The sequence below is a fragment of the Lissotriton vulgaris genome, chromosome 1_1 (assembly GCF_964263255.1).
Source record: "Lissotriton vulgaris chromosome 1_1, aLisVul1.2, whole genome shotgun sequence".
In the NCBI taxonomy this organism is placed as follows: Eukaryota; Metazoa; Chordata; class Amphibia; order Caudata; family Salamandridae; genus Lissotriton; species Lissotriton vulgaris.
The window spans coordinates 1,882,093,326-1,882,120,420 of record NC_141685.1 but is presented as its reverse complement, the minus strand read 5'-3'; the positions used below and the strand labels follow the sequence as shown (position 1 = coordinate 1,882,120,420).

At 47.4% G+C, this 27,095-nt stretch overlaps 1 protein-coding gene across 1 annotated transcript in view; it reads left to right on the top strand.

Moving 5' to 3' along the window:
* The window catches only part of ANKRD26 (ankyrin repeat domain 26), a 969,942-nt gene that overhangs the window by 941,138 nt on the left and 1,709 nt on the right, over positions 1 to 27,095 (top strand). The window contains exon 39 of the mRNA XM_086919420.1: positions 5,138 to 5,183. Coding sequence (XP_086775546.1) covers positions 5,138 to 5,183 — 46 coding nt within the window. The remainder of the gene's footprint in view (positions 1 to 5,137; positions 5,184 to 27,095) is intronic.

The window sequence follows — 27,095 nt, the reverse complement described above, 5'->3', positions numbered from 1 at the left end:
AGGTCAGAAGAGTAAGCATACAAGGTCCACTTGAGAAATCAAAGACTTTACCTTGGACAAAACCATAAAGACCACTCGGGAATAAACACCAAAATCTACCTCAGATGCACCCGAGCTACCTTAGACGCGGTGCACATACCTAAAATATAAGCAAAGACAGTTCACCATCTCAGCTACCACAGACACACACAGCAAAACACATACAAAGCACAAACAAATCCTGCAAACATTTCAAGAGTTCTACCAGAACCTCTATAGGAAAGATCAGGCTCTAGATCATGAAGGACGTATAAAGTATTTAGACAGACTGAACCTTCCTAAAATTTGGAACGGGGAAGCGCAATCATTAGGGAAGGAAATAAACCCAGCGGAAATAGAGATGGCGGTCAGATCCCTGAAAGACAACAAGGCGCCGGGCCGCGATGTATACACAGCTGCCTTCTATAAGGCAGTATTACCATCTTTCCTGCCAACTATGAAAAAGGTATTCAACCACTGCGCGTAGGAGGGACTAGTATCCCAATCCATGTCAGAGGCAAACATAATTGTGATACCGAAGCAGGACAAAGAGCCTCTACCTCCCCAAGAATTCCAGGCCCATCTCACTAATTAATGTGGATTGCAAGATATATGCGAAATGTTTTGCAATAAGATTAGGCAACATACTGCCAAAGCTAGTATCTAACTCACAGGTAGGTTTCCTAAAGACCTGTATGTCGCACGACAACACTAGACCCCTCTGCCGCATACTCGAATGCACCTCTAAATCAGTCGAGCCAGCGGTGGCGATTACACTAGATGCAGAGAAAGCGTTATACAGGGACCTCAAAGCGCGCATTGTAATTAATGGGGCGGTCTCAGGGCCCTTTGACCTACAGCACGGCACAAGACAGGGCTGCCCTCTAACTCTTCCTGTTGGCCTTAGAACCACTAATCAGGGACATCGCAACCAACGAAGAAGTGAAAGGGGTCTGCAGCAATGAGGTGGAGGTCAAACTAGCCGCGTACCTGGATGACATCCTCATCGTAACGTAGCAACCAAAGAGCTCCATTGCGGCACTGATAGGAACGATTGAAAAGTACTCAAAACACTCAGGATATAAGCTCAACAAAGACAAGTCTGAGTGCAAGCCCCTCAGCGTATACACACAGTAGGAAACCTTTGGTGGGTCGGATCTGGACTGGCAAACGGGCTTCAATAAATATCTAGGGATTCACTTCGGAAATGACCTTAAAACGACACTAGACAAGAATGAGAATCGAGTATTAGAGAAGACGAAGACTCTTCTAGAGTCATGGTCTCCCAAATTCATTACATGGTGGTGCAGAGTTGAAACAATAACAATGATGATCACACCGATGATTAACTACCTACTGAGCATGATTCCACTCACACTCACGGATGGCTTTCACCGCAAACTAGACATGATGATTAATACAAAAAGAGCTAGGATAAGCCTAAAAAAAGCTAATACTAAGCAAGGAATTGGAGGGGCTAAACCTAGCAGACTACAGAGCCTATCAAACCGCATTCATAGCAAAGCACGGCGCTTACTGGCTATCACCCCCTAATGAATACTCGCCGGTATGGCTACAAATAGAGCGAGCAATACTAGACAACCTAGATCCAATGGTACTACTGCCAATAAACACACACACCTCTAACCCACTATTCAAAAACACAAAAGTGGCCCTGCTCAAAATAGACAAAAAAAATGGAACACAGTATAAAAGACTCTAAGTGGGAGTCCTTGTGGGCGAACACTAAAATCAAATAAAAAAGGGAAGCCCCTAGCCATAGACACTTTGAAGAAGCTGGGAATCTCATTCCCAGCACAACTAGAAGAAGGGGTAACCCCGCCACGTTCGGCACGCTGAAAGAGAAACACAACTTGGCAGACATTGAGCTCTATAGCTTTCTAAAAATAAGAACAGCAATAACAAAGGCAAATGTAACCAAACATAGCCCGTCAATTATACCATATATGACAAGGATCAATAGAGTAGGACACCAGGTGTCTCACCTATACAAACTACTACGCCCTAGAACCACCAAGATCAATGACAAACCAGTAGAATACTGGACAAATCAACATGGCACCATACTGAACGAGCACAAACTACGAACCCTCTGGGCCCTCCCCCTCAAAGAACAAGATAACCCCAGTTCTTGCCCAAACGAAATTCTGGCTTCTACATAAAACATACTGGGTCCTGGCGCGACTAGTGGCACTAGGCCTCAGGGAAAACAACTTGTGTTGCTCACCTCATCTTCCATTGCCCTAAAGTTAAAAAGTTCTGGAAGGAGATATTCACGTTTATAAATAAAATGCTGGGATGCACACTAATGCCAGAATTCTCCACCCTCACCACGGCGTCCATAGCCACTGACCTAGAGTCTACACAGGACAGGGACCTGCTAGACCTCCTGCTGACCTCAGCAGTTAAAATTGTGGTCTCCAAATGGAAGGAGACACACAAGGTGACATTCAAGGGGTAGCTCAACTGGATAACAAACCTTAGAGGCGCTGACAGTATCGCACTACGTAACTCGCCTTGGAGACCAGCAACCAGGGGTATGTGGACAACACTGGATGAATACTTTGGTCACTTCGAGCCCCCGTGAACAGAACCAAAGAAGAGTGGTAGCCCACAAGATACACGTGTTCCTGTAGACCATGGGAAAACCACAAGCAAGAGCTCTCCGTGTGCGCTTTTCTTTTCTTTCCTTATCTTGCTCTTTCTCTCCCCTTCCACTTTCTATCATTCCTATAGTAGGACAGGGGAAAGAGGGACATCCGATCATGTAGACAACTTACCTGTGTAGTGTCATGTAAAGCCAGGGATGTTACCCCGCAAAGGGAAAGCAATGCTAATTGTATGTGTAAAATGTCTTAATAAAATACTTTTAAATAAAAATAAAATACTTTCTGTCGAGATGGGCACTTCGCCCGTTCGGTCCTGCTGGACAGCCTCATTGGTCAGCAGACTGACCTCTGGGGATGGTACTTCTTGGGTGTCTATTCTAAGGTAAGCATCAGCTGCTAGAGGTCTCTATCAGATAAACAAGTTACTTATCTTTGATAACACCTCATCTCGTAGAGGTTCTATCTATCCACAGATTCATTAACGATCCACCCATCCTGTTCACTCTGCGAACAGATTTCTAGGAACAGGCCTTCTCACTTCAAAGCCCTAGTATTCCTCACCAGCGGTCAGTGCTCTTTGTGGCTCTGCGCTTTTGGCATGGAAGTCATAAAAAGTAACAACGCCGGCATCCAAGGCGTAGCCCTCGATTGGGTCAGATCTTTCCTGGACAAGCGTTCCCAAGCCGTACATCTCTCCACTTTTTCTGCTCCTTTCTCTTCTCTCTCTTGCGGAGTCCTTCAGGGCTCCGCTCTATCCCCTTTGCTTTTCAACCTGTATATGCAGCCCCTTATAGTTTCTCTTTGCAAATCCTCTGCAACAATTTTCAACTACGCGGATGATCTGCAGTTGATCTTTCCTATAGACACCTCTCCTTCCTCCCGTATTAGTTTCCAAACCACTATGTTAGACATCTCAGACTGGATGTCTCACAGCCAGCTCAAGCTAAACCCCACAAAGACCGAGCTGGTGCTGGTGGGTGGATCCGCCAACCCATGGAATTACAGCTTTTGGCCCCACTCACTTGGGATCCCCCCCGTCCTGTCAATTCTGTGAAAGGCCTCGGTGTAGTCATCTCTGGTGACCTTTCTATGAAGCCTCAGATTAGTGCTGTAACATCATCTTGCTTCTTCCACCTGCGTAGGATACGCAAAATCTGTAGATTTCTCACCAGAGAGGCACTTATCCTCGTCATCTTGGCTCTTGTAATGTCCAGAATTGATTTTGCTAACACCTTATACGCAGGGATCCCCGCCTACCAGCTCCACAGGTTGCAGCTGATCCAAAACCAGGCTGCTCGCTTGGTATATCATCAGCCTAAGCATCAGCACGTCTCGCCGCTTTTACGGAGCCTGCACTGGCTCCCGGTGGCCAAACGTTTCACTTTCAAGCTTGGCTGTACAATATTCAAAGCCCTCTCCAATCTCGCGCCTGCTTTCATTTCTTCTAGCTTGAAGCGGTATACACCCACGAGAAACCTTCGCTCTTCCGCCGATAACCTTCTGCTTATCCCTCTAATTCGTCGCAAAAAACATGGCGGCCTCCGTTTCTCTTTTTTAGCCCCCAAATTCTGAAACTCCCTTCTGTCCTCTTTTCGCTACTGCCCTACCTACGAGTGTTTTCGTAGGACACTGAAGACGTTTCTCTTTCAGTTAGCATTTGAGTAAACCTCTGCCCTTGCCCTCCGCATCTGTTATGAGCGCCAAGAAACCGTTTTGGTGAACGTGCGCGGTATGAAATATTTTAACATAACATAACATAACTGACATCAGTGCCCCTGGGTGGCTCCTATATAGGCACCAAGAACATCACTTCCGGTGCACACAACGCCACGTGGAGCCGAACGTTGCCACCTACCAGCGCACAGGGACACCAGTCACCAAAATAATTCCAGATCCAGTCTGACGAAAGGGATAATTCTATGGTAAGGAATCTTCTAGCTAGAGTCTCTACCAGATAAGGCGTTACCAAAGGTAAGTAACTTGTTCGTCCGCAACACAAGCTTTTTCCAGTTACCTTGGCACTCAAGTTACCATTTGGAGTGGAATGGCACTGTGTAGAGGATTCTTGAAGGATTAGCTTGTGGGGCAACATAGCTCACAGGTTTAGCTGTAAATGGCCATGTTGCTGGCCAGGGTGCCACCTCATGTTTTTTACTCTTTAAAGAATTCCACTGCCATCCAGCATCAAGAGTGCACTAAATAAAAATGCCTTCAATAATAAGGAGTTTAGTATATATTCTAATATAAACTTTCATAGTTGCACCACATAGCATATGCTAATTTAAAAAAGAAATGTGCATGCCTCTGTACAGCCATTAGCGTGTCGAAGGAAGTTGCTTTATTCTTTATGAATAAATGTCCTTGCCTCATTCTGTTGACTCTCCACCATCCTGTGATGTACAGATACTCATCATCCTTTCATGGTTGCATAAGTTTTGCTGACTTTAAGCTCAGCATGTTTTTTCATTACATGTACCCTCCTTTTACAGATGCAGATGGAGCTAGAAAAAAATATCACTAAAGAGTTGGACCAAGGTAGGTTTTTTAAAATTGTCTTTCCAGCAAAAATAAAGAAATTCTCTGATTATGTTGCTTTTTAGCACTGTGCAATTACTGCTTTACATTTTTTTTAATTGGGAGAGGGGGCTGTTTGTTACAATATACAATTCTATACCAACAGGAGGACTTTTAACCCTCTCATTCCTTCACAATTAACATTTTATCCAGGATTCGTTATGCCTTTTGAAATTCTAGACTTATATCATACTATCCTGTAGCTAAGATCCTTATTCAGTTTTAACTCAATCTCAAATTGATTATGTGGATTTCCCATTTTATCAGCTTTTCAAATGCTTCAGTATCGCTCCAGAGCCCTTGTTCGGCATCCCTTTCCATAGCCACCAGCCTAATCTAATTATATTTGCCCCTTTTTCATCATGCTTTCTTATTCAGGTACTATGTATGGTGCTTAAATATATTGCCTGTCTTGCCATTTATCAGGGTTTTTTTGTCATGAAGCAAATCTTGTATTGTTCCTCCCACCATTTTTCTGTTTTCTGGTTCTTGCCCTATTTATCTACCAATTATAGATTGTGCTTCCAGAATCTGTGTTTAGTTTCCCATTGACTCATTTAAATATATTGAAAATACTCCTAATGAACCCTGTATTTTCTAACCCCTTGAAGGATTTAATACTGGTGATGCTTAATTATAACTGCACATTTTTCACCTTAAGACTATATATATCCGCAGTATTTCTTTTATTTTTGTAAATATTTTTTTACCAAAGCCTCTGCGTGCCATTAGGTGGTATTGTACGGCCAGCGCTGACTCTATTCTGCGATACCAGTGACTGAGCTAAGACATATATATTAACGCCCACTGCATTTTTCTTTCTGTGCCTTTGGACACTGATATTGAGCTTTGCTTCCTTCTTTGTCAGTCTTTCTACGACTCTAAAACTTTTTTACAGTGTTCTAGGGAATATTGTCCCCACCAAAAACAAGGGGATTCAAGCTCTGGTGAGACTTCTGTAGCTGATGTCGCTCAGGGACAAGCACAAGATGTTCCTTTGGTGCCTGGGATTCAGCCACACCTCTTAATTCATGTGTCAATGTATCCTAAGCTGATTCGAGACCGGGAGACAAACCTATACATCACCTAGTATAAGAAGAAGTTGTGGTCTTCTCACAGGTCCTCGTCCCCACCGCAAGATACGGGCCCAATCCCGGTTACAAAGTAGTTACCATGACCGCTTTACTTAATGATCAAAATTTAGAGTAAGTCAAAGACCAAATGCAAGACAAAAGTGTGAAGCAGGGTTTCACCTGATTCCGCCACTCTGGTTCCAAGGGGAAGGGGTGAGGGTGTCAAGATATGAGTCACGCTTGCTCAAGGTCACCTGCTAAGGAAAACATAACTCGTCTCAACTTTCCCAGGCCATCGTGGACCCTGCAGCAGATCGATGTCTTCAAAGGTAGTATGCTGCAAATGTTTAATGTGCTTGTGGCTCACTCTGGAGCACCTTCAGGTCCCATGGAACCACAGAGGTCCCAGTTGGGCTACTGTCTCTGGTTGCTCCCCTAATGCCATATGTCCCGGGGGGGGGCCTCATAACAAGCCCGGACTGAGTCTGGTACAAATTTTCATGCCAAGTCCAAAATCCATGCTGATTCCTGTCACCCTGATGGTAGTTCAGACCCCACAAGATCTGAATGATGACCTTGCACCCTCTCTAACGTCTGTCTAGACTCAACTGATGTCATGCTACAAAATCACAAACACGCCATCGGCTGTTATACAGGCTGACTCGAACCCGGTGCCTTTACTGCAACACAACCATCAACAGAGGTTAATTCTCTTTTTATTTTTTTTTAAAGTTTTATTTAGATTTTCAAATATAAAAAATAACAGTACAAAGATTCCATTGCACCCCCACTTCAAAAGACAATATATAAAGTGTGCCCATGCCCCACACATCCACCCACCACCCTCGCAAATTCAGTATCGAAACAATGTGCAAATCATTTTTTCATTGGTAGCTGTTAAAAAATAGGACGTGTAAGGACCCCAAAAGTCTCTGAGTCTTGAGGATCGTGGAAGTTCCTCCGCATAAGTATCCTGCTGGGCTTTACAATAGGCTATGTCTTTAAGCCAGTCTGCAAACTTAGGCGCCTGCTTTCCTCCCCAGTGAATAGGTATTCTGCGTTTGACGAGCAACAACATCACTGCTACAAGTTTCCGACCGGGCGGTTGTAGAGACTTAATAAAGCTCACAAGAAACACCTAGGGGGCACAATTGACATGTTCCAGTACCATATCAGAGAGGGCCTGTGTCCAGTACTGGTGAATGGAGTCAAAGTAACTGGCTAAGTGGGTAAAAATCTACCGCAGCGGGTGCATGTCGCATCTGCCTACAACTTATATTTGTTCACTTGGAGAGGGGAGTAATGCATCTGTTGTAGCTATTTAAAGGGAATGATCCTCAAGTTACAATTTGATGTCCGGTTATTCATCAAGGCACAACAGAATTCCAAATCATCTGGTGTCAGCTGGTTTTCTAAAGTGGCATTCCATATGTCTAATGCTGTATTTGTGAGCCTGCTCGTGCTGAGCAGCATTATACAGCCTAGTTATGAATTTTTGCGGTCAGTGCTGGTGAGGAGAATTTGCAGGGAACCTAGCGTTTCTGGTTCCTGCGGAATGCAGGTAAACAGAGCCTTCATTGCCATCCGTAATTTGTAATGTATGCACCCCTGAAGCGGGATGTGATCAGAGGCATCCATAAAGTAATCCTGTGCGAGAAACGTCCCCCGTAGGAAACCACACCCATCGCCTTCAAACCTGCCCTAGTCAGTATAGAAAGCGCTCTTGGTTCTTGGTGAGCGACAATTCTCGGTGGTGTAATAGTGGCATCGTTGGAGCATATAGTGGGATCTTTCCTGCTCTTATTGCAAGTGTCCACCAGGCTCTTGATGTGCTATGGATAGAATGTATCTCGGTGGATGTGGTAGCAGTGCATGCATGAGGTAGTATAACCCTGAGAGGGATAGGGTAAGCTGCATCACTTTCGATCGCTATATGTGGTGTATCTTACTAGGGATGAAACCAGTAATGTGCAAAGTGTGCTTGCGTGCACAAATAGTATAGATAAAGGTCAGGGCACCAAATCCCCCTTGCGTGTGGGTGTTTGCTACCGAATCCTATTTTGCTTGCCAGCCCAGGCGAGGGTTATCAGACACGATTGCAGAGATTTGAAAAAAAAACGTGTCAGGGGAATGGGGATATTAAATATAGAAATCTGGGTAATGCAACCATCTTTTTATTGGCCAGCCTGTCAGCTAGGGATAGAAGGAGACTGGTTCAACAAGCCACCTGGTTCTCTAATTTCTAATAGGCTGTACCATAGTTTTGTCAGATAACTAACTCGGGGTTTCTGTGCACCCACACTCCGAAGTATTTCATAAAATCCATACACCACTCTAATGGATACTCTAGAACGTGGAGCTTCGTGGATTGGGTAAAGGGAAAGATGACTGATTTTGACCAATTGATACTCAGTCCAGATTACGATTCGTATTTTGTGCACTCATGGATCGCTGGTGCCAAATTTGTATCTGGGTCACGCACATATATTACCATATCATCTGCGTATACGGATATGGCTAAGTGGCGCTGTCGAAAGCACAGAGCAGCAGCAGCTTGTCTTTGCCTTATTACACAGGCCAATAGCTTCAGTGCTAAAGCAAATAAGATGGGGGATAATTGGCATCCCTCTATATATATGTAGTGCCTCCGACGTAATGCCATTCATGCGGTGGCGTGCCATTGGATCAGTGTATAATAAACGTATCCAGCGCAAAAAGGCCTGTGGCATACCCATCCTGCATAGAACTGTGAATATGTAAGGCCATTGAATGGAATCGAACGACTTAGTGGCGTTGAGTAATAATGCCTTGTAGAACTCACTTGGGAGCCCATTGCTCCCAGGGACCTTACCATTCGGGAGCATGTGTATTGCCTCCAGTGTCTCCTCCTCAGATATTAGATGGACAAGAAATTCTCTCTGCCCTGGCGATAGCCAGAGGAGTGCTAGATCGTTTAGATACAGTGCTATTTCTTGCTGACGGGCAGGTACTGTAGAGGTTAGCGTAGAACTCCACAAAGTGTTTATAATAGACTGGGTATCATGATATATTTACGTTAGAGGCAGCAATGGGCAACACATGAGTGCAGGCTCGGGGCTCCTTAATTTTGGCTGCCAGGCTATTCCCATTTACTCTATCCTCACACTCTGTCTAGACGTATGTCAAACCTGTTGGTCGGCTGTATGATTATATTCCGTTAGGTGTTACCTATTGGCTGCCAATGTCACAGGGTTGGGTTGGGCATCCTAACATTTTTTCAACAGTTTGTAAAGTGGTCTCAAGATAATGAAGTTGAGAACTGATAGATTTCAGTACTCCAGCCTACAGCCCAATGCTTGTCCCGCGAATAGTAGCCTTAAAGGCCTCAGATAGTGTTCTCTCATCCTTTACAGACCCCTTATTAGTATCAAAATAAATACTGTATAATTGCAATGCACACACCATCGTGGAACACCGCATACAGCAGGACTGACGCTTGAAGTCTCTATTGAAAAGGTCTAGGCGCACGAGTCAGAACAAGTGTCAGCAGAACAGGGGAATTGTCTGAGAGCGTTCTTGGCAGGTGGCGCACATCTCCAACCCATGAGCTCACCTCCTTGCAAGACCACATGTCAAGTACAATCGATATGAAAGTGCCCTCTTGCTTCTACGGGTGGCACACATGCCAAATATTAATGAGACCATATTCCTCAATGCCCACCTTCAATACCTGTCGGAGTGTGTACCCTGCCCCCCTCTGCTGCAGCAGATCTATCTAATGCAGGATTCAAATGGAGTTTAAAGTCCCCGTCCCTGAGAAGAGGTAACTCTCACGCTTGTCCATCGTGTTCCCAAAGTGCTGGCTGACTACACCATAAGGTGTGTTTCTTGGAGGAGTGCCACATGTATCTGATGGCAGTCCAGATAAGCAAGGACCCTTTATTATTATTATTATTATTATTATTATTATTATTATTATTATTATAATATTTGTAGTGCGCGCAGCTACCCGAAGGTTACCCGGCGCTAGGGACGTAAAGAGTGAAGGAAAAAACAGGATCTGGGACATAAAAGACTATTGATTAAACAGGCAGGCTTTTAAATCATTACGGATTTTAAGGTAGTTGGGTTCTGTGCGAAGGTGGAGTGGGAGAGAATTCCAAAGGGATGGAGCCAGATATGAGAAGGAACGTCCGCCCACTGGCTCGCTTGATCCTGGGTACTTGAAACTTATGCTGATTGGAGGAGCGGAGGAGACAGGAAGGGCAATATTGGTGTACCAGGGTTTTGAGGTATAAGGGAGCAGTGCCGGAGTTGATTCTGTGCATATAACATAGGGCTTTGAATTTAGTGCGATTTTCGACTCGGAGCCAGTGGAGATTTCGTAGGGAGGCTGAGGTGGAAGATTTATTTGGCAATTTGCAGAGTAGCCTTACCACAGCGTTTTGTACCAGCTGAAGTTTACGCATAACTTCCTTGCTAGCGCCCAGGTATAGGGCGTTACCGTAGTCTAGTCTGGATGTTATTGGGGCTTCGATTACGTTTTTTTGTGTTGATTGAGGAAGCATCCATATGATCTTCCTGAGCCACTTTAGGATGACAAAACAAGTAAAGGCAACTTTGACCACTTGTTGCTTCATGGTCATTTGGTCATCAAGAATAATACCAAGTTGTGGGCAGTTTTGGAAGGAGAGGGTTGTGGGCCCATCTGAAGCCGCCAGTGATGGGGGGCCCACAAAGCTGTGTCGTTGCCAAAAAGGAGGAGGGACGGCGAACCTAGCCCACGGAGGAAGTGATTGCGACTTCCTGCCTAGCAGCCAATCAGCGGCCAGCAGATGCCTCCCCATCTACCTATAAATCAGATGCACTTCCGGCCGCTGATTGGCTGCTAGGCAGGAAGTCGCAATCACTTCCTCCGTGGGCTAGGTTCACCGTACCTCCACTCAAAGCAAAATTTTGGTGGTGGAACGGGGAGCTTGAACACAGTGCAATAATTATATTCGGTGAGTGCGGCGATTTTAAAACAACATGATCGTAATTAAAATACAGAACAGTTTTTTAGAAAGTGTCGGAGCCTTTACCCAAGCGCTCTGAATGCTCAAGAGTATCCGTGTCTGATTCCTTCACGCAGCGCGTCAACAGCGCGACTGTTAGAACAGAGTTTTAAGGGTGAGGGGAGTCAGCTGCTGGCAGCTGATTGGCTGCTAGGCAGGAATTTGCAATCACTTCCTCCGTGGGCTAGGTTCGCCGTCCCTCTACTCAAACCAAACTTTTGGTGGTGGACCAGGGAGCTTGAACACTGTGCAATAATTACATTCGGTGAGTGCGGCGATTTTAAAACAACATGATCGTAATTAAAATTCAGAACAGTTTTTTAGAAAGTGTCAGAGCCTTTACCCAAGCGCTCTGAATGCTCAAGAGTATCTGTGTCTGATTTCTTCTAACCTTTTTAGGGTTGTTTAAGCCATGCACATTGCATGTGAGCAGGCTGATCTTACCTACCTGATGAGCCATGTCACATTTAATCAACAATAGGATAATATGCAGGTAAGTAAAAGCGCACAGGAAAACAGCACCCAGGCTATCATGACTAAGGACTGTGCCTAGAATCTCAACTGTCTTAACAACATAACCATCCCCCACCCACTCCAGCATTGAAAATATACTAAAGCCATCCCAAAACTGAGAAAATACCTCAATCATATCATCAAACAACAGGAAATATAATCTAGGGTAAATTTATGGACTATGGCGTAGTCCGATGGGGTACCCCCTCGTTGGGCAGCTAGAGGCCGCATTACCCTCTGGGTGGAAGGAGGTGGCCGGGAATTAGACTACAGGCATTCAGCCAAATTACAAACTGCATGGGAGCTACATCTAGACACCTCAAATTGTCAAAACATCCCCAAACAGGTCAGATAGTATGCATATATATTGCAGTGCATACCAATATTGATATATGTAGCTAAATGCTGCATAATACATTTAGCGACATCATGGCACTCAGCAGGCTTTCGGCGCAACCTGCGAAGAAAGAAAGAGTTTGTGACAGTGAACATGTCTAAAGGATCTATTGGAATCAACTAGGGGAGAACATAGGCTTGATCAATCTTCAATGTCCGCAGATTCTGAGGCAGATCTCGGTGTGGTGAGATCGGGAGAGTCTTACCAAAATCAATAGCCGCTTTCGGCGACGTGAAAATGCTGTATGTGCCATCATGATCCACTCGCATGCGGGTCGGCTGCAGCATGACATAAGGGATCCCCACCACCTGTTGCTTCTTTTTGACCGGAAGGTATTCTTATCTGGCAGCCTGCACTGACATAATAAAATTGGGGTAAAACGCGACATTGCCCTGATATTGGATTGAGCTGTTTTCTCTGGAGAGGCGTAATATTGTGTCCCGATCTCATTAGCTTAGCTTTAATTGATATTGGGGTAGACACAGGGGGGAGGCAGCGCCTGCAGTGTTCTATGAGCACGCTCCGCAATTAACACAGAGTATCATAACCAGATATTTATATTGAGATGGATTACCCCTAGTTTTCTAGGCGTCCAATATTAGTAGACTCCGGAATACCTGTTATATGAATATTACTACAGCATGAGCGGTCCTCTAAGTCTTCATTCTTAGCTTGGATGATAGCCAATACTTTGTCCACATTGAGTTGTTTGGTGGTTAGTGACTGGATAGCATCTTCTGTACCATATATAAACTGCTCCGCTGTACCCAAGCATGAAGCATGCCTATGAAGTTTGCCTGGCATATTATCCATGCTTATGTTCAGAGCATCAATTTTCCCATTTATCGATAAAAGATTTTGCTGCATGGCGAGCAATGAGATTTCCAGGGAGGTAGTGGCCTGCGGTGGCAGCTCTTGCTCTGAGTCAGAGTGCGTGTGCTACTTCAGCCTGCAGATTCATTTGAACTCCAACATGAGTCAGGACTAGTGTTTGTCTGTTTTCCCCATGTTGGTCTGATTTGTAGAAACGGCTGTAGTTTCTGTGAGCGGCCTTGAGGACCTCACCACAGACAATCTCCCATCCGCGTCCATTTCCGCACCACCAATAGGAGCTACACTTGTGCTGGGGATATTCTTACTCATGCTCTACATACTCTTATGCAGCTGGTATTACAGTTCCCAAGTGCATAGCAATTAAGCACCCGCAGGCTTTTGGACAGAGCCGCTGTCAGAGCCAAGCGAAATTATGAGATCTGAGTCCCTCTTCACAAGCGTCGCTGCAGCGTTGTCTGCAATAGCACATGGAGCAAGGCCTTCTCAAGATTTTAGTCTCAGTGTGAGTGGACCAGGTCGACGCCCAAGGCCAAAAGCAGCCCTGCACCCTATCCCGGGCCGCGATCAATCCCGACCGAGCTCACAGGCTCTCTCCCCCCACCCCCCAATGCGGTGCACCACAGCTCAGCTCTGGGACAGCGAAGGGTGCTGCGCCTCACGGCGGCAACCAAGATCCACCCCCTCATTTCCTCAGCTACAGCTGCGGCAAGACCGCCACCATGCAGATCAAAGTATAATCACATCTCTCCAGGTCCACTCAGGCCTGCAACAGCAGAGTGCTCAATTTGCGATGGTGATCCTTCCGACGTACAATGCAGGTATAAAGAAAACTGCATTATCCCTCTTCTCGAGAAAGTATCCCCACTGTAGTCTTTCTGTCGCTCAGGCCGTACGAGTCAGGCGTGTACCGCCTGAGCCCCTTTGGACCTGCAAGCACAGCTTCACACTCAGATAGTGCACTCGGCAGGCCCCTGAGTGTCGCCGCCCACCCTGTACAGTGCGGTTTACCTCTCAATCCAGGCAGGCGAGCAATTGAACCTGTGATGTGCTCCTATGGACCATCAGCAGCAGCTGATCCCTACCGTCCTGCACAGGACAGCACTTCAGGGACTCCCGTGGCACACCTCCTGCAAGAGCGCTGGGCAGGGCACTGTGGTTTGGAAACAGAGCCCATGGGAAGAAGCTCTCTTGCCTCCAGCAGCCGCCCAGCCGTGTAGGCCACTGATGTCTGGACTCACTTCCCACCGTCTATAGAGCTATCTTCCAGCCGGGAAGGCCGCCAACGCCGCCTGGGTTGTTGGGTGCCGCCATCTTCCAACTGTAGGAGCAATCAGGCACGTTTTTTCCAGTTACACAGTTGCCTTGCTGCCAGTCGCACCCACCATTTAATGCTGTAAGTTCTCCAGATCTCAGTCTCCCCTAGAGAGACACTGATATCATAGGATTGGATGGATATATAATGGATTGAGCTTCTCGGCCGGCAGAGCTACACTAATGTACGGCCACCTTGCTGGTGTCACTTTTAGCTCCCGAGGCTTATTTTCTTTTTGTTCCTACTCTGTTCCTATGCCTGAGCAGGATGCACATCAGGCTACTGATGATGATGGTGAGGGGCTGTTGCTTGTTCTCCTTCATTATACTGATGATGCCTTATACCTTGACTTACTAAACACCATTGAGTTTGATACATCCCCTGAAATAGATCATGACTCGCCACATGGGCCCCCAATTGAAGAGATTGCCTCATTTGTAGTGGTTGTTTAGAGGGCAGCTGGGGTACTTGATTTGCAGCTGCCCTCCTATGAGACTGAGACAAATCTTCTAATGGCGATTATCCAGCCAGCCTAGACCAGCGCCATCGGAGTCCTGGCTTCCATTCAGTGACTACCTCAGAGATGTCTTGATGGCTATCTGTTAGAAACCATGTACTAGTCTGCCCATTAATCGACAAGTGGCTAGGCATCCGTTGGGCCCCTTAACCGATGTGAAACGCGGTTATGATCTCTTCTGTGAGTGGATCACCCACGCCCTGGATTCACTGATTCCTATGGTTTGGTCTAGGTGTCGCACAAAAGAGCCCAGCCCCTGGTATGATAGCTCTCTAGCGCTTCTTAAAAAAGCCTGTAGACAGGCTGAGAGGGAGTGGCGAAAATCGTATGATCCGAGAAAAAAGGCATGCTACCTCGCCAAAATCAAAATATACCATAGGGCAGTGTGTAGAACACGTGCTACCTTTTACGCCCAAGAATTCCAGAATAGCTCTAATCCATCGAAACTCATCTTTAAGGTGCTAAAGGACCTGATGGCTAAAAGAGCAACGGCGGCGGAAATCTGTTCGGACTCCCACTGTGAGGACCTGGCCTCCTTTTTTCTCGAGAAAGTTCAAGCCATCTATCGAACTTTTTCGAAGGGCACTCACATCTCGGAGCCGGTCAGCTGTAGTCTGGGTGGATGTGAATCTCTCACTATCCTGCCCTTTTTATCAACTGAGGCCTTTAACACCTTGAGCCTCAAAATCAAATCAGGTTCTCCTGCAGATCCGATGAAACCGGCTCAGCTCAGGAATATGTCCCCGTTATGCCGTACTCCGGTGCTTTCTTTGATCAACCTGTCCCTATCTTCAGGTGTAGTTCCCACTAGGTGGAAACAGGCCGTAGTCACACCGATCCTGAAGAAGGCGACCCTTGACCCCCTTAAACCTGAGAACTACCGCCCTGTTTCCCTTCTTCCTTGGGCTGCGAAAGTAACCGAGGCCCATGTGAACGGAATTCTTTCTGACCATCTTACTAGGGCTAACATCCTCGATCCCACCCAGAACGGGTTCCGTGCTGGTCACAGCACGGAGACGGCCCTACTCTCTATGGTTGAACACCTGCGTTCTGTGCTTGATGAGGGTCGGACGGCGGCACTATTGCTATTAGATCTAAGTGCGTTCGACACGATCTCGCACAGGATTTTGTTTCAGCGCCTGGAAGAAGTAGGTGTCACGGGTTCCACCCTATGCTGGTTTTGTTCCTTTCTCGCCGAACGGTCTTTCAAGGTTGCGATCCCGCCCTGCCAGTCTAAATCTTATCCGTTGGAACTGGGTGTCCCGCAGGGCTCTTCGTTAAGCCCCACTCTATTTAACCTTTATGTGAGGCCGCTGGCTGCGGTCGTCAAGCAGTGGGGCCTGACGGTGGTCTCATATGCAGACGACACGCAGCTGGCGGTCACTTTGAGTGGGGACTCGGACATGGAGGCTCCCAGGTTCCATGACGGACTACGAGCAGTGGCTAACTGGATGAATTCCAACTGTCTCCAGTTAAACGCCAAAAAGACCGAGGTCATGGTGGTCGGCAAGCAGGCAGAGCTATGGGGGGACAGGTGGTGGCCTCCTGAACTGGGCGTGACCCCTTCTCCAGCATCAGAGATAAAAAATCTTGGGGTTTGGCTGGATCCGACTCTTAGTTTCATCTGCCATACTAGGAAGGTGGCGGCTACCTGCTACGGCATTATCAGGTCTAAGACCTATCATGAAATTTTTCGACGCACCCACTAGGCAGCTAGTGGTCCAAGCGTCAGTGTTGTCCCGGCTGGATTATGCTAGCTCGCTTTTGGTGGGGATTAATCAGTCTGAACTCATCCGGCTGCAGCGAGAGTAGTGATTGGTCAAACGCGTTGCACTCTCTCCATTGGCTTCCTGTGAACCAGAGGATCAAATTCAAGGTTTTATGCCTTGCTTTCAAAATTCTCAAGGGTTCATCTCCCCAAATACTGAAGAATTTGATGAGGCCATATGTACCCTCACGAACCCTCAGATCCCTGGGCCAAAACCTGGTAGCGGTTCCGCGCTTCAGGCTGAGTAGAGTTGGTGGTCGCTCTTTTCGGGTGTTAGCGGCGAAGTTGTGGAACTCTCTCCCCCCTCACACCCGGGCCCTTGAAGATCTCTTGCTATTTAGACGGGCTATCAAGACTATTTTATTTGTGTAGTTTACTTTAATCTGTTCTTTGTTGCTCTGTTTTTCTGGCCTTTTAACAGTGTTGTGTTTTGGGTACCTTGCAAAGCGCCGGGACGCCCCTTTGCTGGGGCAGCTGAGTGCGGTATAAGTGTAGATAACATAACATAACATAACAAACCTGTGCCCAATGATCCAGATTTTCTCACCAGATACCCTTTCCTTAAAAAGTCTTATTGCACAGGCTGCGACCAGTAAGATGAATCCTAACTCATTTCCGACCAGTCTGCTTGATAGAAAACGCAAAAGGGTTTATGCTTTTGTTAGGTGAATGTTTTCTTTTGCTAGCCTGACTCTGTGGTTCATAAATGCAGTATGTCTGTTAGGCCACAATATACGTACGTTCTGATGGATACATCTGCCAGTGGATTCCTCCCCTTGTGAATATCCCCTTGTGTCAGCAACATTCGGAAATTCTTTTTGTAGCTTCGTGCCGACGTGGACGACGTCACAGAGGCAGGGCATCGCGCACGACTCCGCTGACGTCACCGACTCCATAATAGGCCCACGCCAGAGTGATGACATCAATTCTCTTTTTTCCGCGTCGTCGAAGGTAACTGTTTTCGAGGGATCGTCTGTAGCTGTTTAGTAACTTTGTTACTGTTTGTTCTTTTCGGTGTCTTCTTGCTTCTTTGTCTCCTGTCGAGATGTCCACGAAGAAGCCCGGATTCAAGCAAGGCGGAGAATGCGGCAAGATGATGTCCATTACGGATCCGCACGAGTGCTGTGTTTGGTGTTTGAGTTCGGACCATGACGTCGAAGAATGTTCTTCTTGTAGGAAGATGAATCCCAAGGCACTTCGTGAGAGGGAGGCAAAGCTCCTTGTTGCCAAGATGAAGAACAAGAAGGACAAGAAGAGATCGAGGTCACGGACTCGACGGTCGAGGTCTCGTTCGAAGTCGCACTCGAGGTCGTCTTCGGCTCATGCTTCAAGATCATCAAAAAAGAAGCACAAGAAGAGAAGTCATGAGTCTCTTCATCACTCTGGGAAGGACACGAGACCGAAGTCGCAGGTGAAGTTGCTTCGCAAGGATGAGGTGACTCCGACTCCGGAAGTTCAAGACTCCGAGGGTGAGGCTTCGCCTGCGGATTCGCCGGTTCATTCACCGAAGCCGGTGTCGAATCCTTATCCGGCTCTATCTCATTCACCTGTCCAGGAGGATGAGGGAGAAGAAGAAGAAGAAGGTGAAGAGGAGGCTCCATTGCCTGCGGGTTCGTCGACCCCGTTGCCTGCGGGTTCGTCGACCCCGGTGCACCAGCCTGAGGTAGAGGTCGAAGTCGAGAAGACTCTGCTCTCTCGAGAGCAACCTGTGGGCTCTTATCCAGCTTTTCCGGCTCCAGGTCAGGACCCTACTCAGTTACTGAATGCTATGTATGGAGTGTATTCCAGAGCTATGTACCCCTCTGGTGCACTGGTTGGTCCCACAGGTCCATTGGCATACAATCTGTGTATTCCCCAGGCTTACGCTCCTGCGCCTTTCATGCCATTCATGCCGGCTCCGACGCCGCCTTGACATTTCTCTGCGCCGCCGAAGCCTTCGATGCCAAAGCTTTCGACGCCAAGACCATCGACGCCGATGTCCTCGACGCCGATGCCGAATCCGATCTGACCTAGTTTTCAGCGGTCTGTCCCTCCGGCTTAGAGTTAGACGCCGGCTCCGGCGGAGTCGGTTCCGGATCCGTCAACGTCATTCTTGAAGGAGAGGTCTAGGCGTGAGGCCCAGAGGCTTCTGGAAGAACAGCTGTTCTGTGATACAGATATAGAAGAGGGTGAGCTGCAGGATTCTGAGGATCTTTTCGACGATCTAAGAGAGGCCAGTGGTCTTGAGCTGTCTCCTGATTGGGAATAGGTCTCTGTTTCTGACGCCCTTTCTAAGGATGTGACACCTTATCACATGGTTATAAGGAAGGCTGCAGATTTGTTGAATATAACACTACCTACTGCAGAGTATAAGTCCAATATACTAACAGAGGACCTTCATTCACCTTCCTCTGTTGTCGAGCCTATGCTCCCTTTCAATGATGCTTTGGCAGAGCCTATGTCTGAGGTGTGGAAAAGACCGCTTACAGCCCCTGCTTTTTCGAGGGCTGTTGCGAGAAGGTACAGGGTGGCGCCTGGTGACCCGGACTTTTTATCCACACACCCCTTACCAGAGAGCTTGGTTGTGCAGGCTGCCTGCTTGAAAAAATCTGCAGGCACTTTTCCACAGGTTCCTGGGGATAAGGAGTCGAAGAAGCAGGACCAGGCTGCAAAGAAAGTCTTTTCCTCAGCAAGTATGGCGCTCAAATCAACAAACGCTACTTGTCTTATGGGACGCTATATCCATGCATTGATGGATTCCGTCAAACAGCTGGTTCCAAAACTTCCTGAGGAGGATAGGAAGGACTTTCAAGAGGTGATTGCTGACACTCAGGCTGCTGCTAGGCAGGTCATTCAGAGTGGGCTGGACACTGCTGACTCGGTGGCAAGAGTGATGGGATCTTCAGTGGCCACCAGGAGAGCTGCATGGCTGAAGTCCTCCGAATTCTCTGCAGATGTCCCGGCTGCCTTGATGGATTTGCCCTTTGATGGGTCAGATTTATTTGGGGAAAAGGCTGACGCCTCATTAGAGAGGTTTAGGGACAGCAGAGCGACGGCAAGATCTTTGGCCTACAGTCCAGGGATACTGTGGGAAAAAGATTGAGGATTTGGCAGGTCTTCCTTTCGGACCTACAATCACAACAGCAGCCGCAGCAGCAGCAACATTCGCTGTACAAGTCATACAGGGGCAAGCAAAGAGCTCGTCCTAGAGGTAGTCAAGCTTCCTCCTCCTCCTCCTCCTCTCCCTCTAACCACCCCCCTCCCAGCACAGCAAAGCAGCCCTAGATCCGCCATTCTGGATCATGCGGGTCCAGTGGGGGGCCGGCTTACCTATTTTCTACGGGATTGGGAATCGGTCACTTCGGACCTATGGGTTCTCAATCTCGTGGAGGATGGGTATGCACTTCCCTTTCGGGAATTCCCTCCCAACTACCCTCCTTGCCAAGGCTTTTGCTCGGAGGACAATCTGCTGCTCTTGCAGGGGGAAGTCCTGGCGTTGCTAAGAAAAGGCGCAATAAAGGTGGTTCCGGAGCAGGAAAGGAGTCGGGGATGCTACTCCCGGTATTTCCTGATTCCCAAGAAGGATGGCAGACTTCGTCCAATCCTGGATCTCAGGATCTTGAACCTTTACCTGAAGCAGGAGAAGTTCAAGATGCTTACCCTTGCACAGGTTCTTCAGGCGCTGCTGGAAGAAGACTGGATGGTGTTGATCGACTTGCAGGATGCGTATTTTCATATCCCAATCCTGAAGTCGCATAGGAAGTATCTCCGTTTTACGGTGGGGTCCCAACACTACCAGTTTGCGGTCCTTCCATTTGGTCTTACTACTGCACCTCGAGTCTTCACCAAGGTAATGGCTGTGGTGGCTGCACATCTCAGAATGTCAGAGATTCCAGTATTCCCTTATCTGGACGATTGGCTAATCAAGGCGGAATCTCCAGAGAAAGTGCTCCATCATTTGCAAGTCACAACTCAGTTGTTGTACAGGTTGGGATTTTAGATAAATGTACCCAAATCTCACCTGGTGCCCTCACAGCGCAACCTGTTCATTGGTGCGGTACTGGATACAACTGTATGTCGGGCATTCCCTCCTCCACAGCAGATTTGCGACATACAGGAAATTATTCCTTTGTTTCACAATGGAGCGGTCGTTCCAGTCCTGAAGGTCCTCCGTCTGCTCGGTCTGATGGCTTCCTGCATTCTGCTGGTCAATCATGCACGCTGGCACATGAGGGCACTCGAGTGGTGCCTCCGCAGGCAGTGGTTTCAACATAACGGAGAACTCAGGGAGTCTATCGGGATCTCCAGAGAAACTGCGGTGGATCTGTCTTGGTGGAGCGTGGAGGGCAATCTGTCTCAAGGAAAGCCTTTCCAACTGCCTCCATCGGTGGCCACTGTAATAACGGATGCATCCACTCTAGGGTGGGGTGCTCATCTGGGGGATCTGGAGATCAAGGGTCTTCGGTCTCCAGAGGAAAGGTTGCTTCATATCAACCTTCTGGAATTGCGGGCGATTCGTCTGGCACTCAAGGCCTTCCTCCCTTCCCTTTGCGGTCGGTCGGTTCAGGTTCTGACAGACAACACGACCACGATGTGGTATGTCAACAAGCAGGGAAGAGTGGGGTCGCAGTGTCTCTGCAGGGAGGCTCTGCGGCTCTGGTCCTGGGTTCAGGACCATCAGATTTGTCTGATGGCAAATCATCTGGCCGGAGTTCTGAACGTGCGTGCGGACAATCTCAGTCGATCACAAGTGGAGGCTCCATCCGGAGGTGGTTCGTCATGTCTTTCGGCCGTGGGGGACGCCTCAGGTGGACCTGTTCGCCACTCACGAGAACACGCACTGCCCGTCATTCTGCAGTCTCCAGTTTCTGATGCAGGCAGCACTGGAAGATGCGTTTCAGTTGAGTTGGGGCTCACGACTCCTTTACGCGTTTCCTCCCATACCCTTAATTCCTCGGGTTCTGAGGAAGATTCGCCAAGACTGGGCCCAAGTCATATTGATCGCCCCGGATTGGTAAAGAAGGGTGTGGTACACAGATCTTCTCCACCTCTCCTCGTGCCCTCCGCTCCGTCTCCCTCCCAGGTCAGATCTCCTCTCTCAGATGGAGGGGCAGGTTCTACACCTCAACCTCCAGACTTTAAACCTTCATGCCTGGAGAACGGGACAACCTGAATTCATTTTCTCTCCCGCACAATGTGGTGGATGTCATTTTATCGGCCAGGCGTGACTCCACCAAGTCCATTTACTCTTATAGATGATCTAAATGTGTTGCTTGGTGTGGGGAGAAGTCCATCGATCCTTTGAGGGCTCGTTTATCTGATATACTTCAGTTTGCGCTTTCCTTGGCTCAGCAAGAGTTAGCGGTTGCTACTATCAAGGGTTATTTATCAGCATTATCGGCATTTCTCTGTTTGCCGGATCAGCCGTCTTTGTTTAAATCTCCTATTGTTTTGCGGTTTCTAAAAGGCCTCTCGAATAAATTCCTCCTACTCCCTTTATTGTTCCTCAATGGGATTTGAATCGTGTGCTCACTTTTTTAATGGGTTCGCCTTTCGAACCATTGCACACGTATCCCTTGAGGCTGTTGTCTTTTAAAACGGTCTTTCTTGTTGCAATTACCTCGGCAAGGAGGGTACGTGAGCTTCAAGCTCTTAGTTCTAAGCCCCCATTCTTGTCCATTCATACTGAACGAATGGTACTCAGGACCAGGGCTGCTTTTCTGCCGAAGGTGGTAACTCCCTTCCATCTAGGGCAGTCCATTACCCTCCCTACCTTCTATCCTCCCCCTCACCATTTCAAGGAGGAGGAGAGACTTCAACGGTTGGACCCGAAGAGGGCGGTGAGCATCTACCTCGATAGGAATAAAGACTATTGTGTGGATGACCAGCTCTTTGTTGGATTTGCTGGCTGCAAGAAGGGGAAGGTGGTGCGCAAGCGCACGCTATCGAGATGGATTATCCTGTGCATCAAGATCTGCTTCGCCCTGGCGGGTAAGGAACCTCCAGAGGGTATAAGAGCTCACTCTACTAGGGCAAAGTCTTCTACATCTGCTTTGTCCAGGGGTGTACCTGTAGAGGACATTTGTAAAGCGGCGACTTGGGCCTCCCTCCACACTTTCGGGAAGCATTACTGCTTGGATTCCGAGGTGAGGAGGGACGGCCACTTTGCGCGCTCTGTCCTCCAAGATTTTCTGGTATAGGAAAGTGGACACCCTCCTCCAAGAGTGGGGACTGCTGTGGGACTCTATTCACCAGGTGAGGAATCCACTGGCAGATGTATCAATCAGAAGAACAAGTTACTTACCTTCGGTAACGCTTTTTCTGGTGGATACAGTATCTGCCTGTGGATTCCTCACTGACACACCCACCTCCCTGTTGTCCACTCTTCTACTCCTGTGTTACTGTAATGTTAATATTTTATTGTCAAAGGAAATGTTTTATTTCAATTGCTTTCCTGCATTGTTTTCACACTATGTGTGTTATCTTAACATTTGTGTACTGTGTATACTGTGTATATATCTACTGTTGTCGGTCCGTCCGTGTGCCTCGAAGGCACGGAAAAAAGGGCGGAACTAATGTCATCAAGCCGGCATGGGCCTATTATGAAGTCTATGACGTCAGCGGAGTCGCATGCGATGCCGTGCCTCTGTGACGTCGTTCACGTCGGTGCAAAGCTACAAAAAGAATTTCCGAATGTTGCTGACGCAAGGGGATATTCACAAGGTGAGGAATCTACAGGCAGATACTGTATCCACCAGAAAAAGCGTTACCGAAGGTAAGTAATTTGTTCTTATGGGACATGATCAGCGCGATCGTGATGGGAGTCCTAGAACACCTTGGGGCCTCCCAGGCTCACATGATCCATGATGGGGAGGATGCAGTGAAATACATTATCCCTGCAGACACGGACACAAAGGATTGCATTGGCAGAGAACTTGGCGCCACTGGTTTGCTCCTCATTCACCCCTAGAGGAGGTTCACTGGATTTTCATGCAATGTATAAGCATGGCTGATGTACATGCCCTTTGATGGGTCTCTACTATTCAAGAGAGACGGCAGACGTCTTGCTGGAGCGGTTTAAAGAATTCAGCCACAGCCATGGGACTTTTGGCTTCTGCAAAACAATTTCTCCATCAGTTCCACATGTTTAGGGGCTACTTCAGAGGGATAACCTATAGTCAACAATAACCTTCTCAGTGAGTGATGCAGCAGACTGCCCAGACCTTCAGAGGCATGGACACAAGTCGTCCAACTCCTCTTCCCCTCTTACAGTGCCCACCAAGCTGCTTTAGTTTGTCCTCAGTAGCTCATATCCAACCAGTGGAAGAGGGGATAGTCCGTATTTCCTTCCAGGCTGATGATCCATCATGTCTGACAGATGGTTCTTGCAGATTGTCCAAAAGGATTACCCCTGCCTCACCCCACCTCACACATTTTGGAGGAGCTCTGTCCATTCTGCTATAGTAGCGTACACCTCTGACTCTCTAAGAGTGCTATCCAACAGGTAACCGATATAGAGAGGCGAGCGTAGTTAGTCATGCTCCTAGTTAATCCTGAATAAGGACAGAGGCCTCGGGCTTACCTGGACTTCTGATTCCTGAATACCTTCCATCAGAAGGGCAAATTCAAAATGCTTATATTGGCTCAGATTATTTTTGCTCTGGTTGGTTCCTTGGACTTGCAGGATGTGTATTTTCATAAACCGGTTCTGCAGTCCCACAGGTCGTGCTTGCTGTGCAAGGCGGGCTAGGGTCATTTTTAATATGTGATATTCTCCGGGCTCACCACGTGGGTGTTCACAAAAGGGATGGTGGTGCACTCTGTCCATCTTTGCAGGTCAGGACTCACTGTATTCCCAGACCTCAATGACTGGCTGCTGAAGACAGGCTTGCTGCTGTCAGTAGTGGACTTATGTTCTCAGCACCAACGAGTTTAAAACACTCAGAATATGATCCCAATGCTTCAGGCTCAATCCTGAATCTAGGTGAAAGTGGATTTGAGCCTTCTGGGCCTCTTAGTCGTGCACATCCTCCATTTGACTATACCAGTTGGCATATGTGAATCCTGGGATGGAACCTAAAATCCCAGGGTGGCCAGCATTAGGAAAGTGTCATCTGCGAAAGGTGAAAATGAGTGGCCTCCAGCAGAGTTGGCTCCACAGCAATCTACTGGAGCTATGTGTCATTTGTTTGGCCAAAACCTTCCTGTATTCCATCAAGGTAAGGCTGCACAGGTTCTTTTGGACAGCACCACCCCCATGTGATTAGCAGCAGGCAGGGTGGAGTGAGGTCCTGCATTTCGTGCCAGGAGACTTTGTGTCTCTGGTGGTCGTTGGAGCACCAGGGCATCTTTCTTGTCAGCAGTGACCTAGTCGAGTACCTGAACGCTAGCGTTGGTGCAGAGCATCAGTGGGGGAAACCTGACTAGTTCTTTTCACCACCATTGTGAACCCATACTGTCAAAAGTTCTGTAATTTGGAGTTTCTTCCAGAGTGCTGATTAGAAGACGTATTCCGCTGAAATGAGACAAGGGACTCCTGTGCTCCTTCCTGCCACTTCCTCTCTTGCCTGGAGTTCTGAAGATTGAGAAAAACTGGGCCCAAGTCATTCTACTGTCCTTGGATTGGGCCAGTAGGAGAGTGTGTTACCAGGAACTCTTGGGCAGAGCATCTGTCCTTTGATTGGACTGCAGTGCTCTAGGAACTCCTATTTGAGCAGCAGGGCAGGGGTCAATCACTGAATCTATTCAATTTACACCGCCATGCATGGAGATTGATGAACAACAATTGACTGCATTCGACTTACCACCTGAAATGGTGGAAGTCTTCCTCACATCAGATGCCCTTCCATGAACTTCATTGATGTGGGGTACTGGTACAAATTTGGAACCTGGTAAGGGGCCCAGCACATTGGCCCCTGACCAGCACATTGATCCCTGTTAAACAGCAAATCCACTGAACACCGTTTTCTTTGTTTGGTTGTAGCCCAGCAAGGCCTGTGGTGGGCAGTATAAAAGGTCACCGTTATGCCCGGTTTACATTTGACAGACCAAACCTCTTTGTTCTGACCACCTGTTGTAATTGTCAACTCATTGCCTGATTGAACTTTGAACTCTGCTGGTGCAACCACTGTACACCACATTTTTTTCTGGAGAACTTGGTGCGGCCATCATACCAAAAGTCATGACTCCTTTTCACATTGATCCATCAGTCACACTTCCATCGAGCCCCACCGCCTCTCAAAAGAGAGATGCTTGTTTAGACCCCAAAGAGCTTTACATTTTTCCATAGATCTGTACCAAGGATCATCAAGCGGACAATCAACTTTTTGGGAGAACGATACAAAAATGTCCCATATCAAGGTGGTTGGTCCTCTGTATTAAGATCTGCTATGCACTGGCCAAGAAGAAGCCCCCGAAAGGTCTGAGAATCTATTTCACCAGGGCTAAGGCAACCTACCACTGTATATGCAATAATAACACACTTGGCAAATGAAACAGTTAAAGGCATGGATAATATAAAGTTTAAAAACACAAGAATAAAACACAGGCAAGTTATATTGGATATCCTGCAAGAAATTAGAAAGATTTATACACTAAATACATCAGATGATTAACTTGGATGCAAGTGTACTCGGACTCACTAACACATCACAACGTGAATACTCAAAGAAAACACCTCGGATGATTATAGCCACTTGAAACTGAAGGTGCACACTGACAGTTATGCATCACAATGACTATTATAGCCACTGGAAACTGAATATGCATGCAAACAGCCACACATCACAATGGCAACAATCAGAAACAAATCACCTCACCGATCTTTCACTCGACATCCTTGCCAACTCAAGCTGAAGGAGCCCTTTAACAGCCAGGCAGGACTCTCGACCGTGACTCAAATTCCGTTTTCTTGTGACGACACGTCTACCCCACAAGTGAGCCCCTGTCTGGATGCCAAGATCCCCGCCTTTAAAACATTTACTCAACCTAAGGCGAAGGTTCTAGAAACCTCGCCCTTTCTTCTGTTATGAAATAACCAAGCTGACCTTACAGGTCTGTGTTCAGGTCAAGACAGAAGCTGGCCAGGCCCCTGTATTTTAAATCCGAGACAGAGCTCTACATTTCACATATTTCTCTGGCAACAACAATCTCTGTTCTGAAAGGCACCAGGCACACTTCCCACACACTATCCTCCCAGCAAAATTTACGAAAGCCTCCATCCAGCAGAAAGCAAAACAACCTTGAACGTGCCAAACAACTTGAGCAATCTGGGGGCCTGCCTGTGCGTGCAAAAAACTTAAGCAAGACAGAGTCCGCATTCAAGATAACATGAGGGCATGTCAAAGCCAATAGTAAGAAATTCATAATACTTCCCAATGTATATCACAGTGCACATTTGTGCACCACTGCTAATAACATTGCACATCAAGACCAAGCAGTACATTCC